Here is a 15,212-nt window from a genome sequence, read left to right as displayed (position 1 = left end):
TTTATAACATTCACCCATTCCCAAAGGGGCGGGGGGGGGGGGGGTCCATTTTTCTTGGCTCATCTCATCCATAATTACTGCGTGAAATCTCGTCTTTAGCTCGCCCTGAAGCAGCCGAAATGATTTATACATTAGGGCCAAGCGCGCGAACAAATATGGAAACTACTTATCTTCTACTACTGCTGCCTGTCTACCGGTGGATGCCACCTGAGTGTCCCCGATTAGGAAGTGTGATTTTTCGGCTGTTTTCCCCTCATCACACGCTCAACTTCTCGCTAATGGAGGGCGATATGGGGGGGGGGGGCAGATGAGCGCGCGTGCCGCTTCCGGTACCGGTGCCGCGTTCGAAACATTCCAATCATTATAAAACCTGCTTTCGGGTTGTTTGAGCAGCAAACGCGTAAATGATATTACATTACCCAATGCAGTGGCGAACGACGTGTGCGCAGGCCGTTATCATCCGTTCGGGCTGGCCATAGCTTTCTTCGATGCCCAGGAAGCGGGGAGGGCAAACGGGGGCCCATCAATCGTCATCGAATGAACACGATGCGCCTTTTGCATTACAATGGCGTAACGTTGCATAATTCGATCAGGTGTGCCGAGCGGCCACCGATCGGTTTGTGGGACGCCGGCGGAAGTGGTCGTGCGGAAGACACACACACACACACACACAGACACCGCACCGCACAAGATGTCGAAAGAGCAATAGAGCACAGCGACCGATTCGCCGGATCGGAAATGGCAGTTTGTTGTGCGCTTTACTTTCAACACAATCTCCTCCGGTTCGGCCCGTGTATGTGTGCCCTCTTCCCCCCGAGCGAGGTAAGGCTTTTCGATGGCAGAAATGGCAACTTTCTTTCGCGCTCGCGCGCGCCACTCGATGCCACCGGGCCGCAACCGCCGTGCGCATGTGTGTGAAACAGGGAAGGCCTTTTCATCCGTCGTTCCACCGCTGGTCCGCTGCGGACGCGCTTTCTCCACCGCCCCGGCGGACGGCTGTTTCGGGCCAACAAGCACCAAAGCAGCAGCTTCCCCGTTTCCTCTTCTCCCCGTTTTCCCCACTCTCACACCCTTGATTTGGGAGGCTGGAGTTGTTGGGGTGCCACACGATCACACGATCACGCGGATCGCTCTCTCCTCTCTCTCTGTCTTTCTTTCGCTTGCGCTCACGCTTTCTTCCTGCAATCCGACTCGTTCGACTCGCAAAGATGCACTTCCAGCGCGCTATTACGTTATTCAATCTTTGCGGCCCGGTTTCGCGCGACCACGGGAGGCAGGAAGAGCGCCACGATCGGGTGCGCCGATCTCGGATCTTCGCGTTGCGACTTTTGAGACTTTTAATTTCCCTTCGCAGCCGTTGGTGCTGAGAAAAAGAGAGAGAGGGAGCAGTAGTGGAAGGGAGCTGGAAAGGTAGCAGCCCCGGTATGGCTCCCCACTCCGAAAAAAGACACTCCGGTGAGGTGGCGAAACAAATCCCGCCGGGTCGGTCCGACCGGTGCGCACTACGAATCAGTATCAATCTGAGCGCTGAACGTGACGCACGCGACGAACCCGAAACAAACGCAATAGGAATTCCGGTCCGGATTCGATCCAGCCACATTCGAACGGATCTCCAACTCCTACCGATTACAGTGTCAACTAATAAAGCAAAAAAAAAACCCATAGCTACACCCCGAACAGTGTTACCCGAAACAAAATAGTGTTATTTTTGTACCAGTGAAAAATACTCTACACCTATATTGGGCGGAAAACCTCTTAGTACATCTAATAGTACATCAGTTAAACAGTGATCAAGAAGCAGCAAGTGTTTCTGCTTCACAACCAAAACTAACCAAACCGAGTTTGTTGTGTATGTGTGTTTGCGATTGTTGGTGGCCGTAAAAAGAAGTATGTTTTATAGTTTTATTTTAGTAATCAAATGTAGTGGCTTTTCTAGGTGTTATTAGTGATAAAGTGGGTCCTAATGTATGCCAAATGACACGTGATCGATCGTGGAGACGTTCGGTCAGTTTTCTTGCAGCAAGGGAGAGAGAGAGAGCGTTACGTAAACTAACCGTTGAAACATTTGAAAAGACAACCGTTAACATCACGTGGTCCTTGCAGATCCTTGGGAGGGAACTGACTCAACCACCCGTAATCTCAATAGTGTGGGCGAGAGTAATGCGCGAATGCCCGTAACAGCTGTCTCTGCCGCTCGTCTTATTCTTTGGTCGCCGTAACGGTCGAGCATGTGGCGTGAATGGAACGCCACAAACAGCACAGGCTGCAGCAAAAATAGAGAAAGTGAAATAATACCCAACCGAGGAACCGAGAACAACGCCGAACGGACTCCAAAACTGACGGGTGCGCTTCCCACTTCCTCTCTTCCCCAACATTTCCATCTCGAGTGAATAATTACGGCATCGAATCGTGCCCCGTGGTGGAAAGGAAATGCTCAATCGATCGCATTTCACGTTCGAGCGGCATCATTGGATGCAGATTACAGTCGTTTCGGTTGCTGTTGTTGATGCTATTGCTGAATGGGAATGGAATGTGCTTTTTTTTAAACGTTTCTGTGTCTGTGTGTTTGTGTGTGCCCAAGGGGAGGTTTGTGTCGAATATTGAAATGCACAGGGAGCGATGGCGCAATAGGGGTTAGCTGTTTTTTTTTTATGTTTTGTTTATTACAGACAGACGGTTCGAAATCAGGGAGTGTTGGTGAAATGGCACTTTAAACGAGATGCAACTTGGGCGTGCGCGCGCACGCTCGCTCAGGCTAAACGGACGGCGCACGAATGCAAGAAGCGTATTGGAATGGGGTGGGAAAGTTTGGCTCGTTAGCTTCCGACCAGACCGACCGGAGACCGGCGTATGTGTGTGTGTGTACGTGTGAGTGTGTGTATGTGTGCACGTCTCCATTATGGGAAAGTACATTTAAAAGGCAGATCACTCGAGCCGCGGTGTGAGGTGAATTGGGAATTTTCGGTTTACAGAGTGATTAATTTGCTGCACTTACGAGGGTTCCGTATCCGCGTCAACGTTGACGCAGCACAAGTCCACTAGCAACAGATGCATATTTTATGCGTTTTAGAAAATCGGCTTTCATATGTCTTTGCGGTCTGTTTGATCACAATGTTAACGAACACCGATTCCATAAATGAATTCATTTTCACCCGACTCGAGAGTGGGTTTGTTATCATGGTTTGATAAAGAGCGAAATTTGCAACCGATGAATTAAGCGATTTCGCTCTGCAAATCGGTTGTTTTCGCCCTGTTAGGCGACTCGTAAGGTTCGTCGCCTTTACCACCACGCAGGTCACCGGCGTTGAAGTTGCTCCACTTTAGTTAAAAGGATCCGCAGTGATCATCACTCAACGCGCTTATCACTGCGCAAATGTTAAGCATCCCCCTGTACGCCTGCCGCTTGCTTATCCCCTTTCCTTTCCCTTCCCGTTTGTGGGTCAGTGTCTGGCGTAGTAATGCGCGACGCAATATCGGCCTCCGGGGGGTGCTGTTGAGTGGATATTGCAGAGGCTAAAAGAAAGCCCCCGAGGCACATTCCCCAAATGCACACACACACACATACACACATATACGCGGGTGCGCTCCGGTGGGCTCTACACACATGGGGCAGCGAAAAATGTCTCGCAGAAGAAAAGGAGTAAAGAGGAAGAGGGGGGATGGGGGGAGTCCGTCAGGTTCATCACTTTCACGTGCCCGCACCATGTGTGTGTGGCGGTGTGTGGATCGAAGGTGCCGAAGATAGCTACATAACGTAACAGTTGAGTGGCGGTGTCGGTAAAGTAGATATTACATGGTCAGCGACAGCGAAGAAGCACAGCAAGAAGAGGAAAAAAAGAGTCACACACACACACGTATGGCTGGTGAATCGGTTGGTGGAGAAATGCCGGTTCCAATCAGCCTTTGCCAAACGAGATGAAGGGCTTGGGAAGGGGTAATCGAGAAAGGGGTGCGTGGCAAGGGAGAGGGGGAGGGGGGGAGGGCAGTTTGGAACGCGACCGAGAGCGCGCGCGCGCACGCGCCGCACACACTACAACACACTGCGCCGCGCTGGAATGCGCTGGAAAACGGTGCGCTTGGAAAAGCAAAATGAGATAAATAAATGAATTCAAGGCGATACTTTCCAAATAAAAGTGAAATTCAACAAAACCTCGGCACGAGCGTCTCGGCATCGTTTGCGCATTTGCGCAATGGATGCTTCTCAGTGCGCGAAGAACGGGGGGGGGGGTACGGTTAAAGGGAGAAAGGAAGAGAGAGAGAGAGAGAGAGAGAGGGAGAGATTTTGCACCGACTAAAACACTAGGCTGGATGATCGTTGAAGGATAAGGGAGGAATGGAGATGGAAGTTGACGTTTTGCGAAAGCACCTCCAGTACACCACCCACCACCCGCCCCATCGGGAGGGCAAAACCGATAACAATTAGATTGTAACGGTAACGGGAGATTGGCAATGTGGCGCGCGCCAGCGCCCGCACACGCTTTATCGAATCGCTTTCCCTCTTCTTACCGCTTAGCTTATCCGTTTTTTTTCTCTTTTTCATTCCTACCCCTCCACCCCCTGCTCGGACCGGACCAACCACCCACCCAGAAGGAAGGAAGGAACCCCCCGCCCGCTTTGCCAGCGCAAACATGCCGTCGGTTTTCCAGCCTCTGCAAAGATGACCATTTCGCCGGGGAACTGGAGAAGAGATCCGATTACAGCAAGGCGCCTGTAGTAACCTCCCCACATCTACGAGTGTGCGTGTGAGTGTATGTGTCCGTATGTGTGTTTATCAGTGACGAGTAGAGGGAGCAGAGCAGCCCAGTGTACGTGTGCATAGTTTAGACGAAATTAGAAATCGAACATCGAGGAGCCGGGCCGAAGAAAAGCCCTGTTCACTATCTCTCTCTCTCTCCCTGTGCCACCTGCCTCATCTCCGGTGTGCCGAAGGAGTGGAAAAGCCCGAAAAAAGCACCATTCGTACGTAGGCTATCAGCGCTACCAATAATTAACCAACCGAAGCTGAAACTGGAGCTGTGGTGCGGGCGCGAAGCCAACCGAAACCGGTGACAAGCGAGGAAACAATCAATCCCCGTGTGTTGTTGCCCAGTGTGTGTGTGTGTGTGTGTGTTTTATCGAACTATCAGAGCTTGACGTTTTATCTTCACCGGTAACGACTAAGAAGCGACACTCGACGACGACCGACCGGCGAAGTTCGTTTTCACCCGTTGATTTCTAAAAACGATCGTGCGAGGAAAAGCAAACGCGAAATTTCACCAAACCCTCTGGAAGACACTGTCGATTTTCACCGTTCTGCCTGGCTGCCTTCTGTTAGCATTTCCACCATCACGCACAGATAGAAATGGTAAGTTCAAGCCGCTTCCAACGTCCTAGGATAACCCCTGTAAAGCTCCACCCGGGAGATTCTTTCATCGCCAATTTCAATTAACGTTCTAAACCAACACATCAGCACAGCTACATAACATGCCGGAAACGATAAGGGGATTGGTGACCATTGACGATCGATCAGCAGCGGGCGCACGAATACTGCGCGACTCGATGACAGTTGGGCCGGAAACCGCCAAACAGATCTCGATCGTGGCACGTCGAATCGATCATCGCTCAAATTGCGGCCGTCGCCAGTGGCGATTGACTTTATCGCAATCGGGAGAAAATTCATCGGATTGCGTAAGACCCGCTACCGTTGCCAGAAAGTGGCGATGGTGGTCGGCTCCACCGATCGCCCCCTTCCCGTTCCCTTTGATCGGAATTCGCGGCCACCGATCGGTCGGTGACGGTGGTAGCTCGGCAGTAACTGGCCTAGGCCGAGGAAGGCAACACAACTTTCACGTAAAAGCCATTGCCACGGGCATACAAACACTACCAGTGCGCGCGATCTGTGTTCGACCGGCAGTTGCGCTGCAGCTGATTAGTGATTATTTTCGCTCGCCTCTGTTCGACGACTGTTTTCCGTTTGTTCGCCTTCGGGGGCCGGCCGGTCCGGTCGGAGTCCGGTTGGTCCGACCGAGCGGAGGCGGTGGCGGTACATCAACCCGCTCTGGCTCTGTGCGGCGTGGGTAAATAACACCGATCGGCATTGCTCGAAATAAGACATTATCGGTTAAATGATAGGGATGGAAAATGCCGGACCTGCTTCGGCCACCAGTCTACCAGGCTTTCGTAGCGCTTTCGGTACCGGAGCTCACAGTTGTACGGGGGGCAGGATGAATGGATTTGCAGGGGAAAAGTATGTGTTTTTCACGAAACAGTTGTGGGCTGTGTTACGTTGGTTAATTGGATTTATTGTTTTGAATTTCTCAACAAATGCAGCTAATTGGTGGGGTTTAAGATGTGATTTCTTTGCTTTTTTTTTGGTTGTTGCCCGTATTAGGAACGACCCTTTTTAATGCAAAACAGTTGAATGGTTAATGCAATAATGAAGTAAGACAGTTTTGATAAGCCAGAAAACAAAAGAGGCATATTTAGAGGCGATTATTTGGTGCCATGACCAGGATTACTAATCATTAACTATTCAAGTTCGACATTGTCTAGGATACAGACAACAATCCTCTGAATGCAGGCATTTCTTTCCGTCATAACTATTTTGTTGGTTGGCATATAACCCAACTATTGAGGTGTAAAATTATCGTTCATCTCAACAAAAACAAACTCAACCAATAAAGTTGAACTGTAGTACATTCTATGTGGATAGTGACTTAATAGAAACTAATAATGAATAATAACTTCCCGTTTATTATTACGGATTATGGAAAGGATACTGTCACTACTGCTTCGGCAACACCGATTCTGTTGTTCTTTATCAGTGGCAAAAAGAGCTCCTCTTTAAAACTAACATAATAAATTGAATCAAAATACATCAATACTATTATCATTTTTTTAACTTTTCCTTACTTTTTCGATTTGTAAGAAAGGAACTTACACATTGGAGGGAAATTTACAGATCCATCCATCGCAAACCTTACATACATGTTCCCATGCTCCCTACTGCGACATAATAGCGGAAACATACACGAAAACTGATCAGTGCCCTTTTCGTCTCTCTGTCTCCCTCTCTCTCACTCTCTCTCTTGCAGACGTCCTACCTGTTAACCCTGGCCACCGTTGGCCTTCTGCTTGCCGCCACGCTGGCAAACAGCGACACGCAATCGAGCGGTGTGGGAACGGCTGTCTTCACCAAGCTCGACCCAGCACCGCCAACGGCCCGCAATGCATCCGCTCCGGCGGAGCGAACGAATCGCACCACCCCGGAGGAAGTGGCGAAAGTGCGCCCGGCCTACACCCGAACCGAGCTGAAGGTTTCCCGCAGCCTCAACCCGGACCGCGTCCAGAAGCTGAACGTGCGCTCCAACAACGGACGCATGGTGCAGATCATCGTTAAGAAGCGCAACGGAATGGAGCTACCGGCCAGCGGAAGCGTGACATCCACCCCGAGCTCTACCACCGGCACCACCGGCCAATGGGTTTCCCATTCCTTCTCACCATCGCCCGCCCACAGCCCGCAGGTGACGCCGGCCCGGATCGCAGGCAACTACCGTCTGTCGGCTGACTCAGCGCCCGAATCGGTGGACATTATCAACGCTTTCCTCGAGCACGTCAACCGTATCGAGCGGCCGCCCCGATCCTCGTTCTACGACGAGGAGCACGGTGCGATGAAGAACGATCGCCGCCCGGTGCGCATTAAGGTGAGCGACGAGACGGTGCAGGAGAGTCGTGTCCCGCCGCCCGTTGTCATCAGCTCGGATCCGGTGTACATGAAGGACGGTGGAGCGGTCAAGACGACGCACAAGCGCGGTCGATCGATGCAGGAGATTGGTGCGGACGGAATTCCGGTGGTGCACGGGATCCGCGTGCCGGACGACGAGTCGGACAAGCGGCAGGTGTGGCGCAATGCTCGCGTCATCAACGGGGAGCTGGTGCCGTACGAGAAGGGGCACGTGCCGACGAGGCTGGAAAACAATGGAGACATCTACGGACAGCTGATCTTTGCCAAACCGATCGGCAGTGGGGGAGCTCGATCAAGCCCAGGCGCCCGTCAGCGCAGCATCGGCCCGTTCACGACCGCCGACAACTTCCAGCCGACTGATGGGCTGGCCAAGAGCTTCGGACCATTCAGTGTGGAGGACAACCTACACTCGGGCGCCTCGATCGCGGTGAACTCGGCCCCACCCAGAGTGACGGGCAACATTGGACCGTTCTCGCGAGCGGACAATGGACGTCCCGTGCCGAACGGGCGGCTGGTGGAGTATCTGCGCAAAATCAACGAGGAGGAAAGTCGCAAACACTATCCGCAGATTGTGAGCCGCGCCAACTTCAAGGAGGACGCGCTGGCCGACCAACCACCCAAGATTCAGCGCCGAATGCTGCAAAACCCGGGCAACCCGACCTATCCCGTGTCGCAGCTGTACTCGATCAATGGACCAGCGGCCGCGACAAACCAGGAAACCCAAGAGCTGGAAGACACTCGGCAACCCGTGCTGCAGTACGCCCATCCCGAGCTCGGTGTGCAGCCGGCCAAATCCGTCCCGCCGGAGCGCAAACCGACGAAAGCGATGAAGAAGATCATGAACGTGCAGGACTACTACAGCAAGGCGGCCCACAACGACCACTCGCCGTACGCGATCGAGCCGGCCATGGGCAGCAAGGACTACTACGATCCGCCCCAGCCCCAGCATGTCAAGATGCCGCGCCCGCCACAGTACGAAAACTTCAAAGGTCCCTCCACCTACCCGTACAACTACGGGTACATCCGGCGCGTCAAGCACGAGCGGCCATTTTGGGCCAAAATCACCGACCAGATGCGGGAGGGACTCCAGAGTGGGATCTCCACCGTGCAGGAGTTCACCAAGCCCGTCCTGGAGCCCATCGTCGAGGCCGGACAGAAAATCTCCAAAAACCTCGGACTGGTACGAAAGGCTGACGAGGCTCAGGACAAGGTTGGCGTGGTGGTGGCACCAGCTACAAATTCAATTATACTCCCGGCTCTAGGGCTGATGGCGGGCGGAGCAGCGCTCGGGCTCGGGGCCGTAGCCGTGGGCCGTTTTTTCGACATGGGCCTGCTGCGCCGATCCGGCAGTGAGCTGTTGCCGTTCGATCTAGACGATCTCGAGCACAAGCGGGCACTGGAAGCGATCCAGCAGCAGCAGCAGCAGCGATATTACGAGCAGTACGACGCCATGCGCATGAACACCGGCGATGACTACGCGAGACGCTCGAAGCGTTCGATCGCGCGGAACCCGTTCGAGGAGCAGGGCCTGCAGGATGTGGGCCGCGAGTCTACCAGCTCGTCCCGGGCCCGGTTCGAGCAGCAGCTGCGCGAAACTGACTGGAAGAATCCTTCCTGTGCCAAGCTCACCTTCTGCCGGGTGATGATCCAGCAGGGCGCCGACGATATCGTGCTGATGGAGAAGAAGATGTACACCATGCTGGATATGTAAGTAGCGTTTGTGTGGCGATTTCATGCAGTAAGCAACCCTCCATATATTGTGGTTCGTTTGTAATTCGTTTCTTTATAGGATGCACCCAGCACTAGCTGCCACTCTTACCGATCATCTGTCGGAGGTAACTGACGCCATCAGACAGAACGACTGCACACGGTTCGTGTGCCAGCAGCAAACCCGATCGTAAAGCACTTCAACAACCCCCTTCCGGACCGAAACTGACACACGGATGCGGCATGGTTCTTGCATTTCGACACTAGTTGATGTTTAGTAAAATTTTCGGCCCGAGTGTATGCGAGTGACATAGAAAGAGGTAGAGAGAGAGAGAGAAAGAGTAGTACATGGAAACTCCATCCAATGCAAAATCCTATTAGTTGTAACATAAAGAAGGCCAAGGAGGATGTGCCTGCCTGATGTACACGGCATCTTTCGGAGCATCCAGGCAGGCCACCGCCTCCCGCTCTAAACGGATTGATTATGTGTGTTTTAGACCATGTCTGTATTTTATATTAAAATAGTAAGCATCGATAGTAGGCGATAGCGACATATTTACAGTGCAACCCCTGTGCTGATCCCGACGATGACTGGCTCAGCGCACCGAGGGAGTAGTACGAAGAAGCAGCACTTTAGTGAATGTGAAAATTATGTTACCTTTATCTGTCTGTGGCACTGGCACTGGCCAAACGGCGCGCAGTGGAAAGAGAGGAAGAGGAAGCTAGTATAGACACGAATTACCCTTCTAGCCAGAATCTTGTTTAAAGAAATCTCGGTTTTACTGCTACTAACATTATAACTAATATCATTACTATTACGACACACCCAACACTCAAATCCCCCCCCCCAACTCCCTCCCCCATATATCTTACGTAGGAACGCTAGGATTCGATTACGTGTTTGTGTCTATACTTGTACATACACAAGAGCATCATATGCCAAAGGAGAAAGGGAAATACTAGGAAGTAACAGCGATCGATGATCGGTTCGAAAAAATCGAGCAAAAACACGATGTCAATCGTTGGTCGAGCAGATTTCGTTCGAGCAATTCGCGCAAAAGATTCTACGGTGCGCCAATTTAACGTGGATGAGATTCTATTGATTTTTTGTTGTTGATGTAGTTGATTCTATTGACATTAAGGTAGGAAGACGCGGAGGAAACGGATAGGTCAACAGTGAAAGTATGTTATCGTTTGCATTGGAGAGGATTTTATTGTATGCAAGAATTTATTTAATAAATTATTTACTTTATGAGTTTGATAAAACAAAGATCGTGATTTCTTCAGTCATACAAGGTTTTGTCATAATTTGTGGTAAGTTCAAAAGTTTGAAGTCTAGCAGATAAACGAGAATGGAGATTGAACCTTGTGTTCAATACTTGTTCTGTGCTACCTAAACAACTACAGTGTAGTAATACCTTTATGTCAAATAGGTACATAGTCATGGAATGGTATGAAGGCTTAACCTACTTTAAGTAGGTAACTTTTTTGTATGCAAGATTCTGACCAAGGCTTCCAATTTCTCTTATTCACCACATAAACATTACTTCAAAACTTCAAGTCACCCAATTTACAGCAGAGACAACTCTCACATAACAATATCACCCCGAAACCCATTTCTTTCGCTGTCTGATCGGGAAGATTGAAAGCGAAACTCTAGCAACAGCCACTCCTAAGATCATCACTCCAAAACTTTCTACCCATCGTCTCGGCGCACAAGATCACGATCTCGTTCGGCTCATTTAACGTGCGCATTATGCAATCATTGTGTCTGTGGAGTGTGCTTCACTCTTAAGGCTTCTCACCGGGAGCAATTTGTACTAAATTGTCATTGTCTTGTAGCCCCTTAAGCACATCACTTATCGGATAAATGATTTAATGCCAAAAGCGGTGAAATTTACTTCACCGAACGATAACGGCTCCTCACGGAGAGGTGGATTGTTTTTCCGTACTGATATGAAACCTTTGCTATTACATGATCTGCTAACCCTTTTTTGTAGAATATGGTTTGTGTTTAAAGCAAAAAACCCTGCCTAATCCAACCAGTGTATGGCAGTTCTTGGCAAGCAGCGGCGAAGGTCAAGATGTAACAACAAAAAAATTAACGGAAGTTAACTCCGATAAGAGGTGCTGCCATTGGACACTCACATCCAGAGAATGCGACAGCGAGAGGTTCACCAGGAGACGCTTCGCCCAAGTACCCTCGGCCCGCTTGCTGGACAGTAAGGCTGAAACCTGAAACTATTGCCACTGCCATTGTTACAAGGTTTTTCCATTGTGAGCTTCAAAATCGTTTCCAGCGTGTGCACCGCACCGATGAGCGTACAAGGAAGTACGGGGATGGAAACCATCGGTACACAGGCTAGAGGAAGGTTGAATCATGATGGCATGTAAGCAAAGAAGAGACAAAAAATAATAACAAAAACATGACAAACTCCGCTCCAGTGTACCAGAGGGCTTCCTTCGGGTGCCGTCGACGTTTAGGATGAAGCGTAGCGAGGAAAATTGTGCCTCATTGTCTTTCTACCTGGTCTAGCTATGGTGCCGCACCAGCGACCCACACCCTTGGCCCTCAGCTTAGCTTACCTGTGTCGCCAGAGGATATTTATGTTAGTTCGACAGCGGCCCAAGGCTCAGTGTTTCGTGCAACCTGTGCACAGTGTGTTCTTCTGCTCCGCCCGTAAGGATCCTCCTGACTGTTAGTGAAACGTGCCAGTACCAGTACCTGTAGCGTGCTCAACCAAAGCGTGTGTGTAGCAGAGTTTTTGACATTTTGCAACGATGAAATCGGCACTACTGCTCGGTACTGCATTTCTGGTGCTGATACTGGTGCTCGTGATACCAGAAACGTACGGCAATGTGCACGATTTCGATGGAAATGAGCTGCACACGCCACCGTACGATCGGCGTCGTCCAACAGGCCGCGAACAGGCCCCGGTTGGGCGTGGGTTTACCGACAGTGCGCGCGATATTCTGGCCAGCCCGGCCGGTCAGCTAGCAGCGTACGTTGCCAAAGAGATGATCAGCCGCTCGGCAGGAAATAGTCAGGTGTGTACAGGCGTGTGTTTGTTTCTGCGTTTATGTTCCACCGGCAAGTGAAAAATGATGCAAGTTTTCCGGACTGCAACCCATTTTACGTAATGAAATTATTCGCATTTAGTGTTTAATTGAAGTAATAATGTCGTTACGAAACATGAGAACTGCAACTATTGACATACACCGCCATCATCGCCCATTCTGAAACAATCCAATCGCCTGCGTCAACTTGCCAAACGTTTAACTTTTGCTTTTGAACTTTTACTTTCGCACTCGCGCAGTGAAAGTGGGAAAACTTCTTTCCACCGACCGCAGTCGAAAAGTAAAACTAACTAATTAATCGTTCCATAATGGATGCGTTTTTATTTTTCTCTCTCTGTCTCTCTCTCTCTCTCTCTCTCTCTCTCTCTCTCTATCTCTCTCTATGTCTCTTTTCACCTCGTTTCCGCTTCAATATTCGCTTCACATCCGTACAGGTGCTCAGCTTGAACTTGACGAATCTGCTGATTCTGTTTCTACTGAAGGCGCTCATCTTTGCCGCTGGTCTGATCGGTGCCGGCAACTGGAGCCAGTATGCGCGAGGCCGCAGCGAAGAAGGTAAGAGCATACCACCACCACCACCATCATCATCATCATTACTGGACGCATCGCCCCGGAACACCCCAGTGTTTGCTTCATGCAGCGATTGTCCTCTCCGCTCCCTGATGCGCGAACAAAACACCGGAAACGGCACATACACCCAGGGGCCACACACCCGTACCCGAAATACTGTGTTGCCCCTGCCGCAACTACAGCGACAATAGCAACAATAGACTCTCCGGCGCAACGCGCTAATGAGTTCTCCTCTTTGCACCTTCTAAGCAAACGAACCGAATGTGTTTTTCTTTCTTTTCCACGCGTCTGCAATTGTAGGTGCTGGCAGTGGGGGCTTTTTGCTGCCAGGTGAAGCGAACCTCATCATCGGCTATCTGGCGGCGGAAGGTTCCGGCCAGGACGGGTGCCTGATGCGTTCGGCCTGCCGGGCGCCTCGCACCGCCGACGAGTACGCCCGGGCGGCCCATGCCCTCGTCAAGGGAGCGGAAATGTTCAGCCCGGAGGTGGCAGAGAACTACAACTACAAGCGCCTGCTGACCAGCCTGGACCGGGCGGCCATGGAGGGGCTGCAGGGAGCGCCGTGCGAAATGATTTATCCCTGTCATATTTGAGCCCGCCGATCGATTGCGGCTTCTGCCACCTTAGATAAGTGTTTAGAGCTGTGCCGAGTCGGAGCAGCAGTTTAGCTGACAGGAACGTTTTGATGAATGAAAATCACCCTCTTTTAAAAATAAATAAAATACATAAACTGAGCAGTGCACGTTTTAAGTGAAATAATGCAAAACAACAGCAACAAAGGTAGTTAATAAATCTGTACAATATTGCTATTTGATGGGCAAATTTAATTGACAATATAAAAAAAACACAAAAGAAACGAAAACCAATCCACAGACCAAGATATCCCCCACTAAAAGAGCTGTTTGCTTTGGTTGGGTGAATTAATTCGTCGTCCATCGGAATCGAGGGCGAGAGCTTTTAAGGTAAGATAATCAGCATCATGTTACAGCATCATCCGCATCGTCCCTTTTTCAACCCTTTTTGTTCGCTCAAGCAAAGATCTCACGTCGAAGATAGTGCATGATATAGCAGTGAGAGCCTCTGGCGCACAGATCTATCAACGCTCAACTGTTGCTCTGTTGCGGCCAGCTCAAAACATCAGAAGAAGAGGAAAGCCATCATCCCGAAGCTGTCATCAAGCAGTTCTACGCCTCCGTAATCTGTTTCGTACGCAAAGGGCAAGACTCTATTCCCTCTAATGATGCTGAATAGAAGCAGCAGCAGCAGCAGCAGCAGGTACCCTTCTATTAGGACCCGTTTCCATCTCCCCTCCCTGCTGCATATCGCTGCTGGCATTACAATCGATCAATTCAAAGCCTACTGCGCGCCGTGTCCGAGGGTGCGATTGGTAGGACGAGACCAAGACCCCGATAATCATTCGGGGACATTTGAGCATTGTAACTCAACACCCATATGCTGTCGGAACAGCGTGCCAGGCAAGTGGAAAATGTATAATGCACATGCTGAGCTATGAAGAAAGAGAGATAAAGAGAGAGAGAGAGAGAAAGGGAGAAAAAAACCCATGGAGGAAAATGCTCATTCAAAATCGAACAACCCTGTGGAGAATACGGGATGCCCTAGCCGTACCAGTGCCGTACCCGGTGGGTGGGTTGCCGACGGGATCCGGGCACCCGGCTGTGAAAAACAACTGTTTAAATCCACTTTGGATTTCCGAGCAATTTACATTCAAAAGCACTTACGCTTCACGTTCACCTAACGCTACAGTTGAGCATCGGGCTGATGGAGAGGGTGTCGGCGATACGCAACAAGGGCAGACGGGGAAAACACAGGGGGAAAACTGGACACCCCCGCATGGTCGTGGGTTGACTTTCGATAGGTTGAGTTTTTCTCCATGCAGACCGATAAGACATGAATGGTGGGATCCGGCGTGGAGCTTGCATGTATCATTGTGTGGCCTGGCTTGTTCGCTTCCCGGAATGCCGGAAAAGAATGTAAATGCATAGAACATCGGTTGGATGACAATTGCTCTCTGTTGGAAAAAGAGAGAACAGTTTAGGGAAAGGATAGGAAAAACAAAAAGAACGTCCATCATCATTCCTTCGTTCGAATCGAAGGGAAAAACTGACGAAAGGGC

The 15,212-nt window shown here is 50.6% G+C and overlaps 2 protein-coding genes across 3 annotated transcripts; both read left to right on the top strand.

Moving 5' to 3' along the window:
• The first annotated feature begins 1,532 nt into the window (after positions 1 to 1,532).
• On the top strand, positions 1,533 to 10,678 carry LOC121589286. Of its 2 annotated transcripts, none has more exons than XM_041908063.1 (4): positions 1,533 to 1,887; positions 4,591 to 5,344; positions 7,074 to 9,430; positions 9,513 to 10,678. In XM_041908063.1, the coding sequence occupies exons 2-4, from the start codon at positions 5,342 to 5,344 to the stop codon at positions 9,622 to 9,624; spliced, it is 2,472 nt and encodes an 823-aa protein (XP_041763997.1). In that variant the 5' UTR covers positions 1,533 to 1,887; positions 4,591 to 5,341; the 3' UTR covers positions 9,625 to 10,678. The 2 variants fall into 2 exon arrangements, with proteins under 2 accessions (XP_041763997.1, XP_041763996.1); XM_041908062.1 differs by having other exon boundaries at positions 4,588 to 5,344.
• A 1,389-nt stretch (positions 10,679 to 12,067) lies between these two features.
• On the top strand, positions 12,068 to 13,885 carry LOC121589289. Its single transcript, XM_041908066.1, has 3 exons — positions 12,068 to 12,478; positions 12,943 to 13,063; positions 13,379 to 13,885. Exons 1-3 carry the CDS (start codon positions 12,212 to 12,214, stop codon positions 13,669 to 13,671), a joined length of 681 nt encoding a protein of 226 aa, XP_041764000.1. The 5' UTR covers positions 12,068 to 12,211; the 3' UTR covers positions 13,672 to 13,885.
• Positions 13,886 to 15,212: the final 1,327 nt, after the last annotated feature.

This window comes from Anopheles merus, chromosome 2R (assembly GCF_017562075.2).
Source record: "Anopheles merus strain MAF chromosome 2R, AmerM5.1, whole genome shotgun sequence".
Classification (NCBI taxonomy): domain Eukaryota; kingdom Metazoa; phylum Arthropoda; class Insecta; order Diptera; family Culicidae; genus Anopheles; species Anopheles merus.
Note: the sequence above shows the minus strand (reverse complement) of the source record. Positions and strands in the feature narration are given on the sequence as shown.

Coding starts and splice junctions, on each gene's coding strand:
- LOC121589289 (XM_041908066.1), top strand. CDS start 12,212: ATGAAATCGGCACTACTGCTCGGTACTGCATTTCTGGTGCTGATACTG. Junction 12,479..12,942: donor GCTCGGCAGGAAATAGTCAG/GTGTGTACAGGC, acceptor ACATCCGTACAG/GTGCTCAGCTTGAACTTGAC. Junction 13,064..13,378: donor GCGAGGCCGCAGCGAAGAAG/GTAAGAGCATAC, acceptor CTGCAATTGTAG/GTGCTGGCAGTGGGGGCTTT.
- LOC121589286 (XM_041908063.1), top strand. Junction 9,431..9,512: donor ATGTACACCATGCTGGATAT/GTAAGTAGCGTT, acceptor GTTTCTTTATAG/GATGCACCCAGCACTAGCTG.